The following is a 14414-nucleotide window of genomic DNA, read 5'->3' on the forward strand; positions in this document are numbered from 1 at the left end:
CCTCGAGTATCCTTGATAGAAGCCGGAATAAGCGAAGTATGGAAGGTCAAGAGGGATGATACCGCGTTAACTGGCTACGAGTTATAATGCCAGCTTAATATTCAACGCCGGGGGCGAGGGATTTACGAGAGCTAATGAATTGGTAGTCGATCTCTTCTCTCCTTCTCTCTCTTGTCGATTCAAAAGCCCTCGTTTATACTTTTCTCTCTTGCATTCCAAGTATCTCCGAGTGAAAAAACGACCCTACGACTTTATACACATTCGATTTACATCCTACATTTTACCCGGAAATCATTAGGTCCAAGGGCGATTCGAGAAATTTGTCCGCGAAAAGGGAGGAAGAGAGAGAAAAAAAAAATCTCGATGCCGTCGTCGAGAGGAGGAGCAAAAAGGAGACCAAGTAGGAGATGCCTCTCGGGCAATAGGATAGCCGAATAAATTTGGATAGCTCCCTGTTTTGGCCCCGAGCCACGTAGTGGTCTACTCTGGACACTCTCGGAGAGACTCTACGATCGGCTCTTTCGTAACGCGGCGTGCGAGAAAAGAGGGGGAGAGAACTGCGAGGAGGAAAGGCGAGCCGCTCCTCTGCTTTACGACGGATTTAATTAAAAAACATAATTTAGCAGGCAGAAGAGAGGATAACAGGTAGCTCGGCTCCGGTGGGAACTAACGGAGGTTCCGTCACACGCTGTTCGGCGCCGGCCTGCGGTCACTCATGAATAAGATTATTAATCCCGTCCTTTACAGAAAACCTTTTGTTTTCCTCCTTTTTATTCCCCTTCTCGCTTCTTCCTCGCGTTTCTTAATATCTAAAAAAATATCTATTGCGCGTGATTTAATTTATATGTAATAATCTGCGAGCGAAAACGCGATGACACACGGCATCTTATATTATAATGCACATTAGCCGATTTCGTTAATTTGATTTTTAAGATTGATAAATCCTTGTTGAATTATTACATAGATATCTACATGGATTTATTTTGATCCTGGAAATAATGCGCGATTCCCAAGGTCCTCTTCTAATACCAGGGAAGAGGGGATTTTAATTGATAAAAATCTTACATTATTAGAGAGTACATATTTATACACTGAGAAAAATTGTTTGACTGTACCAACAAAACGTATATGATTGAAGGCATTTTGATTAAATCAAACAAGAATTTCTAGTTATCGTGATAAGACTCGATTTTTTATAACTAGAACGTTTAATAGATTTTACTATAAGAATTTGGTTAATATTTTCTGGTTGCACAGAAAAAAAAGTGTTAAATCAAAACTTATATACTTAAATTAACGCGTTCATTGTTTCGTATATACACAACAATTTATAATCTTCTTAGAAGAATTTAATAATTTTAAATTTCAACAATATTATAGTCTCACTTTAATATTATAATATAATTGCCATCTCAAGAATATATAATTATTTAATTCTACTTTAAGAAAATTATAATCTTTGATTTAAAAGTGTTATTTTCTATCTAACATTGTTTCTTTTCTATTCAAGAAAATTAAATCTTAAATCATAAGAATATATTTTTCTTAATTGAACTATATAAAATGGCTTCATTCAAGTAAGCAATTATTCAAGCAATTATATTTTTCTTTAATTAACGCAATATAATCTCATTTCAAGATTTCCATGTTAAAACTAAATATATTTTCAAAACAAGAATGTCCTTTTTTTCTGTGTGGATCTATAAAATTTCTTGTTACATTAATTTCTTTGCTTGCCACTAGGCAGTGAGCCACTCTTAACTTAACTCGTATTCAATATTTACCATAAAATGTATATAAAGAATTAGTATCAACATTAAATCCAAAGTATATTTTTTTCTCTTACGAGCAGTAGTGCCAGAAAGAGGACGCTAGCTCTCTGATTGTGTGTTTGATCTACATCCTCTTCTTGCATCACTGTTTATCAGTTTAATTTCTAACCAACTTTAAAATAATTTATTCAATAATCTGGATTGAATTTATCCAATAATCTTGTTGGAATTCAGAATATTAAACAGTCTTTTGAGATTAGATGGAAAACATTTTAGACAACTTGGTGCTGGCGAGTTTAGTATTATTAACTAGAAAATTTGGTAAATTTAACAGGAAGAAATTAATCAGATTCATTTGGTAATTCCTACAAGAATTCTGGTTCGTCCATTTTTCAACAGACATACTGTGGTTAAATCTACCAGAATTTTAATTAATGCAACCAGATTTTTTTTTCAGTGTACCAATGTATTTTAAAGATTTCTTCTTCTATAAAACAGATATCGTGGATTTACCGAAAATAATTCAATTCTCTTTTAGCGCGTCGCGAAAAATTAACGTAAATTCGCTTATTCCCCACGAAGTTGCGGGATTCGAGCGTGCCAACCATCGTTCTTCGTTAATGATCGCGGTCGTTGATGCTACGGGCGATATGCGTTGATACATCGCCCGTCTGCAATCAGTAGAGCTGAACTTACCCGGGTGGACTACCCGGGTCGCTTAAAGATGGGCCGAGTTAAAAGTCCATTTGTCCGGGGAGACGCCGGTCAGTGTCGCGCGCGCGAGATTAAAAGAGAGATACCGACCAAGAAGGGCAAGAAAGGCAGCGCCATTTTGTCGAAAGGAGGACCGACGACGACCTCGCGGCCTAAGCTTCTCTCCCGCACATAATGGCAGTCGCGTTGCGTGCGAATGTACAATTTCGTTCCATCGTTACCTCGGTCGATCGTGGGGTCCGTTCTGTTCGCGAAGCCGGAGAAACGGAGCGGAAGGAAAACGAGGTGCCGGTCGCCACTATACGGAAAGATTTTCGTAATTAGGCAGAAAAAAAAAACTGACTTGTACTTATATGCATAAAAAATGCAATTTGCGTTTTCGTGTCAAGTAGATTTCATCGCTCTGAGATCGATTAAATTTGCCCCAAAAAAATAGGTTTTATATATCTGATTAATATAAATAATATTAATAAATAATATAAATAATATAAAGTACATTTCCTGTTTGACGCTCTTATTATTTTGACTTTAAGTCTGATTAATTAATTAAACGTTTTACTCGAATTTCAATTATTTCATTGATTAATCTAATAATCCAAGACGGAGTTTATGATAGCATTAATCGCTCTTAGAGCGATCGTACTCGCTTCACTCGTTATTTATCTCTTGCGATAATATAATATCTGCGTCAATCTCGAAATTCGCTTCAGTATATATTATGTAAAATTTGCGCAACACTGCGTGAACGTTATATACATGGATATTAATTAATTTTACAAATGCAACGAGGTTGCTCATATAACGTATCTTATAATTCATGCGAAAAAAAGTCTTTACTCTTTCCTTCTAGAAAATGTCAAAATGAGCATCTTGATATTTCTGAAATTAAATTTAAAAAATTTCACACGTTTTTATACCTTTATACATACGAGGATGGTTTGAAAAGTCCGTGCAAAAATGAAAACTACTTAATTTTTCGGGATAAACCTTTTTTATTTTTCCACGTAGTCTCCTTTTAGACACTTCGTCCAACGCTGCTCCAGTTTGTTGATCTCTTCCGAATAATATAGGATTGGTCCAACTCTGCAAAAGGCATTCGTTTCCGCAATCATCTCCTCGTTTGAATAAAATCTTCTTCCCACCAGCCATTTCTTCATATCGGGGAACAAGTAGTAGTCCGAGAGAGCCAAATCTGGAGAATAGAGGTGATGCGGAACGAATTGGAACCTTAACTCTGTCAATTTTGCGGCCAAATTCTCTTCCATCCATTTTTTAAAAATCACTCGACTTCCTCGATTCAAACGAACGCCAAACACAGAGAAATGGACCGATCTGGCTGAAACTTGGCGTGTGTTCTTCCAAGAGATGCTATTAACTGAAAATAATCTCGATGCACATCAGTAGTGCCATATCTCTAACTTTGCACGGACTTTTCAAACCATCCTCGTATATCTCCATCTCAACTATGTACAAAATATACATATATATAATATTTAACTCGAGATCATACATCACATGCATATTAATTTATACCTCGAGATAAGAAAAATGTGGAAAACAAGGAGAGAAGGAGCTACCACTGCAGAGAACGACTATATCCAAGTCGACGACTAATCCGATAAGGGGAAAGACGAGCGAGGCAAAGCGAACGTTTTTATAATCGCCGCAATTATCTGCGAGAGCAAAGTCGGCCCTAGTCGGCGCAACAGTTTCAAGGGGGACACACCTTTGCTTCTTATCGGGGCACTAGCTGCGTGCCGGTGCAGTTGCATGCGGAGGCTGATAAACAAATAATTAGCATTCGAAGTAACCCGCATTCGTACTATCGCTGGCATCGCTCTCCTCGCCACAGGGGGAAGGCGTATACTCGCGTAACCCTTCGTTAACGTATCTCTCTCTCTCTATATATATATATATATTGTATCGCACGTGTATATATCCCAAGAATTCAAGGAGCAGGTTGACGTGCAGCGGCATTCGTGCTACCCGTTACATTTTACCCGACTTGTACCTGGATAGGGTAATTAGCGCGGTATGGAAATCACGTTCGCAATAATTCGACTTCGTTCGATATACATATCTAAATTTCTTTCCCGTGGAATGTTTCACGTGTTCGCGTAAGCGTATCGAGATCGTAAAGGGAATTCCATCGAGATTGTTTCAGGCAGAAGTAATAATGCCATTTAAAATTATAATTCAATGCTGTACCGTGTAACATGTTACAATTTGCATGGTAATAATAATTACATTACTTATACAAGATATATATGTATTTTATGAATAATTTTCCTCGCTTTTCTCTCGCAGCACGTGAGTGAAATGGGAATGCTCTACGAAATGCAGGACATTTTAGAATCAATTCATACCTCGGGGAACATGTTACTCTAAATTTTTAAGTCGATATTCTCTTTGCGCGACGTTACGTTAAATTAATTTTTGTTTTCACGAAATAAAAACTGAAGTAGCATAAAATAAGATAGGAAACAAAAGCGAATATATATGTTGTAAAAACAAATGATACAGAAACTATTTATAATTAAACTCGTAAGGAGAAAAAGAAGTTACAATAGAAAACCGACGTAAAGGAACCGACATGGTGAAATAGTCGATATCATTCTGGTTGGAGACTGCTCGATGCAGGTGAATCCAATCAGAAACTCGACCATGCCGGCAGGTGCTTGGAGATCGTGGTCAATGACTCTCGGGAACGACCGACACTTTTTACACGGAAAGCAGAAAAGGGCGCCGACTAATTTTGCGCGGGGTTCCATTACGAGACACGGGGAGCAGCTCGTTCTTTCGCGCGGCTCGCTTCTTTTAATTGTCTCTCTCTCTCTCTCTCTCTCTCTCTCTCTCTCTCTCTCTCTCTCTCTCTCTCTCTCTCTCTCTCTCTCTCTCTCTCTCTCTCTCTCTCTCTCTGTCCGCGTAATTCGACGACGATTTGAGATAATTTTTAAATCGCTTTCTGTACACTTATGTTTATTTGCATCGAAACAAAAATACGTGAAAGAAATTTTATTTAATTACGCAAAAGAAATCCTATTTTTTTCTTGAGAGGTAGGCTGAAAGGAAGAGTTATATACAGGGTACGAAAAAAATTCAACGAGTGAGAAAAATAAAAAATTCCAACTGTTCAATTCCAACAATTCTCTACTGTTTCGGATTTTACCTAATGAAATAAGGTGGCAAAAATTGTAAAAATTACTAATATGCAATATTATAAATATAACTTTAGTATCGAAAAGATATTTTAATTAATCATATTAATTAAACATAAAAATAAACATAAATATTAATTAAATATAAAAATAAACGTAAATATTAGTTAAATATAAAAATAAATATAAAAAATTCAACGGGTGAGAAAAATAAAAAATTCCAATTTCTACTGTTTCGGATTTTACCTAATGAAATCAGGTGGCAAAAATTGTAAAAATTACTAATATGCAATATTATAAATATAACTTTAGTATCGAAAAGATATTTTAATTAATAAATCATATTAATTTAATCACAATAGTTTAAAAAACTGAGGTCGACATATTAATAAGCTTTTTTGAATTTCAAATTAATATAAAGTTTTTAAAATAAAAACGTTGAAGATATAATTTTTTTCAAAAAAGAAACTTGTTTTTTTACCACTGGCATTTTTATCCTAAAAAATGTGGACTTTTGCCGCACACAATCCTAATTATACATAATCGATTTCACCTCGAGACTCGATGTCTTCGTTAACGTATACATGTACATAAAGTGTCGATCGTTCGCCTGATGTATGAATACGAGGGTTCTCTCTCTCTCTCTTTCTTTCGACGGATGGAAAGAGGGACGAAAGTTTGACACGGCCGTCGGATGCGGTTCGCCACGAAGCTCGACCGGTAGACACCCCACGGTTTGTTGCTTCGCACCCTCGCTGTCGGGTCTTTTACCTCCCTCGCATTCAGCTGTCACGTGGCTCGTGCTCGAACGATGGTCGGCGTTTCCGCTTTATTTTCCGCCGTCGAGTGCTCGATCTCGTTAACGATCACGCTCGACAGCGATCGAGCCGCTTCCTGGGCCCCATCGCAAGTCAGCAATCGACGCGATGACGCCTCGATGCGGATAAATTCTTAGAAAAAGGATCCGGAGTCGGCGGAGTAGACGACGAAAACGAAGACGAGGACGAGGACGAGGCGAGGATTCCTCGTTTTAATTTATGCGCGGCGTAGCTCGGGGCATTATTAGTCCTAGCTGGGTACGAGAGGGCGTGACGTCACGCGACTAAAACAAAGGATCCTACCGGTGCCCATTTCACGTCGGTTCCCTTTCAAGCGCGCCGACAGGAGGAGCGCGAGGGTCCGAGTCTCTCGTCGAGTAAACTCGAGTATACTCTCTAAAAGTGAATCAATCTATTATCACTGAAAAACAGTAAATAGTCACTGATTACAGCAGTTATAAGTACAGCACTGTAAATCAGTGTTATTTTATTGAAAGAATCAGTTAATAATTTGACTGTTTCAATCAGTAATATTTCTCAATATCAGTAATATTTCTTTCGTTATTGTCAGTAATATTTAACTATAATTCATCTCTCTATCTATTTCATATAAAATTAAAAATTTTATTTATATTTGCTAAATATTTATTATATTAAAAATTTTATTTTATTTATATTACATGCATATTGAACTTGTTATTTTAAATAGATAACGAACAAATAATTTTCATTAAGTCGCCAGACATTTATTTGTCCGACTTATAAAGATCGATTTAATATCTGAAGCCTCTCTATCGAGCTTGTATCAGAAATTAAATCGAAGTAATACTTCTAATTTTAAATGTCGCTCTTTGCAAAATTTATATAATTCTTATAACTAAAATTAAATACGAGAGAGATAGCGATCGTAGCAGTAAATAAACAAACTAGCGATTACTGGTTTTACAGTAAAATTTACTGATTTTACAGTGAATTTTATTTTAACTGACCATAATCAGTGAGATATAAGATAAAATAACAAAAAAATAATCGTTTCCACTGAAGATCAGTAAAATACTCACTGATTCTCAGTGAAATCTTATTTTACTGTTTAAATTAGTGATATTTTCACTGATTCACTTTTAGAGAGTACGCTTCGTCAGCCTCGTATCATGCATTTATTTTATCATGCATTAACCTAACCTAACCTAAAAAAAATAAAATCTCCCGCGCGAGACTGAGAAATTACCGATGCTTCGTTTCTGCAAAAGGAAACTTGCTTATTGCTAGACAAGAAGTGCTAAACGAAAAAGCCCCGATGAGACTCTGAGATGTGACGAAACGGAATGGGATGAAGGTACGCGCGCAATGGAGGATTGGGTACCACGATGGAGACCGGAGGGAGCTGATCGAGGGACGTCGTTGTCTCCGCAGGCCACTGTCATATTGTCCCGGTGGATCGATACGTGGCCTGCCTACAACCTGCACTCATCGAGCTTGAAGAGGGCGTGGCTCGTACACTGGCGGAGAGACACTCAACCCCGTTGCGATCTCCGTTGCCGCGCGTTAGCCACCCTCCTCCGCTCCCTCCCCCTGTTCCTCCCCCTGCGCTACCCTATCCTGGCATCCTTTCGACCGTAAAAGCGGGCGAGACGAGCGTTTCGTTCCTTTCAACCCTCCGCGGTTCTCTCGTCGTCACCCTCCGATCTCCGAGCGAGCGTCAACGAGCGCTCTCATTCGTCGAGGATGTCGTAACGGGGAGATTTCGGAGATTTCCTCGGAATAATGACTTTTGCTCAATACCATACCTTCCCACGTTCGAGTATAAATTACAGTAATTTCGCTAGGACTCGCGATGTTCTAAAAATATAAGCACTTGCAACATCCGCGCTTAATTATTTAGCTCATTATTACTTGTGTTAATAGCACCGAGTCGCGGAAGATGTTGGCGCTTCGCACACGATCGCGTCTTTAAATAACGAGACCGTATTATAGCAATATCGATCATGTTACTCCGGAGAAATATGAGCGGGTTATTTGTTGCACACGTTGATGAATGACCAGGGCAACCGAGTGGAGTCTTCTCTCTTCGAAGGATAGATCAAGCACGAAGCGGCTCTTCCGTTTTTCCTTTTTTCTTCCCCTCCCCCTGCTCTGTCTCTTTCTCTCCCTCTTTCTCCCTCTCGTCGCTACCATCCTGGAGGGGTGCGCGCGTTTCGTTGTCTTTCGCCGGTGTTGTTGGCGCAAGGTTGAATCCACGTGGGGGCGTGTCGCCTCGATGGCGCCGACTGCTAATGGCCGCGCGGCCCTCCAGACCTTAATTTCCTGCCGCTTCCGCGGACCCTCTCGCTTTTACCTCTCCGAGTCCAAATCCGTTCCCCAGGACCCTCTCTCCTTCAGCCTCCGGCCCTTCGGTAGCCGCCGACACTCACAGCCTTGTCCTTTCATCCCCCCATCGTGAGCGATTTGCATGGAGCTGCTCTTTTGATGAAGTTCGTTATCTAAAATCTCTCGGTCCGCTTCTGTCTGTCGTCCGCTCTAATTTTTAGCTCGTGCGCAAATTGCGTTTCCTTTAATCCCTCGTGCGTGAAAGGGAACACGAGCGTCGCAAATTTCTTAAAGGACTCGTTCAAGTTTATTATGATATAAAATTGAATTTATAGGATTATATTAAGATATAGACCATATTCTACTCTCTAAAAGTGAATCAGTGTATTATCACTGAAAAACAATAAATAGTCACTGATTACAGCAGTTATAAGTACAGCACTGTAAATCAGTGATATTTTATTGAAAGAATCAGTTAATAATTTTGACTGTTTCAATCAGTAATATTTCTCAATATCAGTAATATTTCTTTTGTTATTGTCAGTAATATTTAACTATAATTCATATCTCTATCTATTTCATATAAAATTAAAAATTTTATTTATATTTACTAAATATTTATTATATTAAAAATTTTATTTTATTTATATTTCATGCATATTGAACTTGTTATTTTAAATAGATAACGAACAAATAATTATCATTAAGTCGCCAGACATTTATTTGTCCGACTTATAAAGATCGATTTAATATCTGAAGCCTCTCTATTAAGCTTGTATCAGAAATTAAATCGAAGTGATACTTCTAATTTTAAATGTCGCTTTTTGCAAACTTTATATAATTCTTATAACTAAAATTAATTACGAGGGAGATAGCGATTGTAGCGGTAAATGAACGAACTAACGATTACTGGTTTTACAGTAAAATTTACTGATTTTACAGTGAATTTTATTTTAACTGACCATAATCAGTGAGACATAAGATAAAATAACAAAAAAATAAACATTTCCACTGAAAATCAGTAAAATACTCACTGATTCTCAGTGAAATCTTATTTTACTGTTCAAATTAGTGATATTTTCACTGATTCACTTTTAGAGAGTAGTATATTCTTATATAAATATATATTTATTGTTTTCCTTGAAGTTACTATTTCTGTAGAATTTCAGTATTCGCACATAACAAAAATCTTACAAACTAAAAAAACTTATGGCAAAATGGCCTCGATCCTAATCTAATCTAACCTAGTCTATTCTTATATTATTCTTATATTCATAGTCTATCTCAGATCATCTTAAGTCTGACCTCGGGTCGCCTTAAGATTCTGTTCAGCCAATGAAATGGCCGTATAACATTTTCAAACCTTATTTAAGATGTTAAATATAAGAGCAGATTATGAATACAGACCATAGTTATTTCTTTGAAAATCAACATTTTTCATCTTTTTTATTTATCGAACCCACGTGATATTTAAAGAGAATCAATTTTGCTCTATTTTTATGTCTACAATATTGTCTCATATTGTTTCGAGTCTCCTAATATTGTACCATGGAGAACATATGCCGACCTTGTGTTTGAAACAAGAACAATTTGCATGAAACCGGCCTAGGTAGAGCGATCGGTCTATCCGGGTCTCATTACTTTTAGCGACTTTAATCTTGGATCTCTTCTAGGATAGAAGCAATTTAGTGTCATTATACGCCCTTAGGAGAACACTTTCTCTTCTTTCTCCCTCTCTCTCTATGGGCCCGAACCTGGGCTTCTTTTTATAACGATTTAGATCGCGGCGGCGATTATGGGCGTCCACCGGGCCGACAGATTTCGATATTACGTATCGCGCTGGCACGAAAAAGTATCCCGATGGTCCGGTGAATCGAAACGCGCGATACGTAATTCGGCCCAGAGTTGTTATTACCGATTTGCGTAATCGCCCCGATCCCGCTGAAATTGTTCCACAACGAGTGTTTTCGATGTGAAAAATCCCAAAGAAAGACCGGCAACGCGTGCGTTGTTAGCACATTGTAAATCGAGGATAGGGATTATGCGAAATTCGTCAGGAATTTTTCATCGAGGACTCATCATCATATTCCTAATGATATACAACAAATGGAGACTTGGCTCGAACATATTATCACTTATCGTGTTACCGCTAAAGTAGATAAATGCCTTCCCCCATAAAATGAAACTATGACCGAGCATGGATTTCCCTTGCAATGTTACAGGATCATCCGGGATTGCGAAGCACGCCTCTGGCCATGTTGGCGGCTCAGTGCAACAAGCTGAGCAGCAAGAGCCCGCCACCGCTAGCGGACGCGGCGGTAGGCAAGGGTTTCCATCCTTGGAAGAAGAGCCCGCAGAGCAGCGGCAGTTCGCCGCAGCATAGCAGCGGAGGGGGAGGCGGCGGCGGAGGAGGAGGAGGAGGCGGCGGGTGCACCACGACGGGAGTGAGCCAGAGACCGGCAGCAACGAGCAGCGCCGGCAGCACGACCGGCGGTTACGCCAGAGCGCCAGTGACATCGTGCGCCTCGACCGCACCGCAATACGGTAGCGAGTTGTACTTTCCCGGGACAGCGAGCGCTCAACCGGCCGGCGATCCCCATCACCATCAGAGCAGTCTCTTGGGCAAGGTCGAGGGTGCGACCTTGGGCTCGGTATACGGGAGGCATCCGTACGAGTCGTGGCCGTTCAACGCGATGCCGGGCGCGACTCACGGCGGAATCAAAGCGAGCGACGGTTGGTGGGATGTGCACGGTGCCGCGACCGCCGGCGGTTGGCTGGACGTGAGCGGCACCGTCGGCGTCGGGGTCCACGCGGCGCAAATGGCCAATTACTCGGCCGATTACTCGACGAGCCTCGCGCTCGCCGGGAATCATCTGCTGACGACGGCCACGACCGCCGGGCACAATCTCCTGCAAGACACGTACAAGTCGATGCTACCGGGCGGACCGCCCGGATTCGGGCTCCATCATCACGCGGCCGCGACTGCCGGCGCCGGCGCCGGAAGTCCGCAGGGCGGCGGCGGCGCCGGGGGTGTCGGCGGGGTCGGGGGCGCCGGCGTCAGCCAAGCGCCCTCGCCGCGCTCGCAGAGACGTTACACCGGTCGCGCCACGTGCGATTGCCCGAATTGTCAAGAAGCCGAGAGACTCGGTCCCGCCGGCGTGCACCTCAGGAAGAAGAACATCCACAGCTGCCACATACCGGGATGCGGCAAGGTCTACGGGAAGACGTCGCATCTGAAGGCCCACTTGCGGTGGCACACTGGTGAGCGACCGTTTGTTTGCAACTGGCTTTTCTGTGGCAAGCGGTTCACACGTTCGGATGAGTTGCAGCGGCACCTTCGAACCCACACCGGCGAAAAGAGATTCGCCTGCCCGGTCTGCAACAAGCGGTTCATGCGCAGCGACCATCTCGCGAAGCACGTCAAGACCCACAGCAGCAGCAGCAGCAGCAGCGGCAGCAAGGGCAAGGGGGGAGCGGGGAGCTCGTCGGCCGAGTCTTGCTCCGACAGCGAGGACAACGGGAGTCAGCAGAGTCCCACTTCCAGCTCGGTGCCGCAGCCGCAGCCGCCGTCGCAGCCGGCGGCCCAGGCCCAGCAGCAGCAGCAGCTGGCAGCGGCTGCGGCGGCGGCAGCGGCAGTAGCGGCGGCAGCGGTGGCGGCGGGCCAGGACACCACCAGCAACACCACCTCCCCCCAGACCACCAACACTCTCGGCCATCAGCCGACAACACCCATGACCCCAATACAGATGACCCCGCCGCCTCTGACCCCACACCATCCCCACCACCCGCATCTCCCGCCTCTAATGCACCATCCTCATCATCACGCAACCTCCGTGCCGGCGGCCCATCATCCGCACGCGGGGATGAGCATGCACTGAGCCCGGTGGGGCCCGGAGCCGGTGCCTGCAGTACCCCTGCCGCAACGGCCCTGGGCTCCCCCCTATCCTACCCCCTCAATCTGAACCTCATGCAGAATCACGCGACCATTAATCCGTCGGCCATCGCCCACCATCACCATCAGCAGCACCAAAACCACCATCACCATCATCACCACCACCACCAATCGCACCAACAACAGCATCCGCGACAAAACAATTCCTACTCTGTGCAACAGAATCCTGGCACGCCGGGGACCGCGCAGACTCCCTCACCCTCGTCCCCCGCGCCTGTACATAGTCTCTAAGCCGTTACGAGCGCACTCGCGTCCGACAACCGGTCACAATCCACCGCACGTCCGTCCGCCGCGTTCATACACGCAGGCACGAGTAATATACACACGTAGACACAAGAGCATACACGAAGGTACACACGAATCTGGCTCCCCGTCCTGGTTCCGAATACGGAAAATGGTCCCCGTTTTTAAATACACGCACGCGAATTTTCAGGATTTTTTTTTTATCTGTACATAATATATATATATATATACATGACGCGTGAAAGAGAGGGAGAGACAGAGAGAGAGAGAAAGAAAGTGAGAGAGAGAGAGAGAGAGGGAGAGAGAGAGAAATGATATATTAATTATAAGCGGTGTAATGTTGTGTGTAAAAAAAAAGTAACCCGTATAAATATATAAATATAAATATATAAATATATATATATACGGGGTGTTTCTAAAACTATGTCGGAGATTTTAAGGGCGTATTCTAGGGATTGAAATAAGAAAAAAAGCTCGTATAAACATGAGTCGAAAAATGTTTTTCCTCCGAGTTATAGCCCCCTAAAGTTGAGGGAAAAAATCGAAAAATGTATTGTAACTCTCTCGGAAACTTTTTCATAGAACGTTAAAGTTTTGCACAGCATAATAATTAATAATGAGCTTCATTTTTATGTGGTTTTGACAATTTTTTCGCTCAACTTTAGAGAGCTATAACTCGGAGGAAAAGCATTTTTCGACCCATGTTTATACGAACTTTTTCTTATTTTAACTCCTAGAATACGCCCTTAAAATCTCCGACATCGTTTTAAAAACACCCTGTATATTATACATTATATATATATTGTACAATATATATATTATACATTATATATATTATACATAATGCACTGTCGCGTTGTACCATACACCGACAAAACACTTGGCGCCCCGCCGACTCTTCTCTTCCGTTTTCATTTTCGGAAGGCAAGAGACGGAAAGAGTTAAGGAGAAACGACCGTGGAAGTATGGACACGGACAGGTTCCAAACGATTTCATACCACGCAGGGCCTTGAGCATTGTCTAATGAGAGAGGAGAGAGAGAGAGTGAAAGTGTTTTTTCCTTAGTGAATTTACAATTGTTTCCAGGCAATTTGTTACGTTTGGAACTTGGAACGACAACTCATATCAGCCCACCCTTCGGATGTAGTAACGCGCACTATTATCAATGAATTATTATTATTATTAATTATTAATTATTATATTAAATATTAATTATTATTATTAACTCTTTTCTTATTACTGTGTATTTTATTATAAAAATTATAAATTCATTTTAAAGTGAGAAAGAGGAAATAAATAATGCTTTTGTGAATAATGATTCTATTCGATCGAACTCTCATTCCACCCATGAAACTCGTCCCTTGCCATCCAAATTTCGAACCCGTGAAACGACAATTCCTGTCGGCTCTCAAAACTCTTGCTGCTGTTGATCATTAAGGAGTGATTCATA

The 14414-nt window shown here is 41.5% G+C and overlaps 1 protein-coding gene across 4 annotated transcripts in view; it reads left to right on the forward strand.

Annotated features, from left to right (window-relative positions):
* Positions 1–13513, forward strand: part of LOC112638738 (transcription factor Sp9-like) — a 147091-nt gene extending 133578 nt beyond the window's left edge. For 3 of the 4 annotated variants that reach the window (XM_025410929.1, XM_025410927.1, XM_025410928.1), the window contains 2 exons: positions 10992–12030; positions 12099–13513. In XM_025410929.1, the coding sequence (XP_025266714.1) occupies positions 11025–12030; positions 12099–12952 (1860 nt within the window). In that variant the 5' untranslated portion in view covers positions 10992–11024 and the 3' untranslated portion in view covers positions 12953–13513. Of the gene's footprint in view, positions 1–10991 lie in introns of all 4 variants that reach the window. The other variant, XM_025410930.1, reaches the window with a different exon arrangement.
* Positions 13514–14414: the final 901 nt, after the last annotated feature.

Source organism: Camponotus floridanus, unplaced genomic scaffold (genome assembly GCF_003227725.1).
Source record: "Camponotus floridanus strain SB8 unplaced genomic scaffold, Cflo_v7.5 scaffold36, whole genome shotgun sequence".
NCBI lineage: Eukaryota > Metazoa > Arthropoda > Insecta > Hymenoptera > Formicidae > Camponotus > Camponotus floridanus.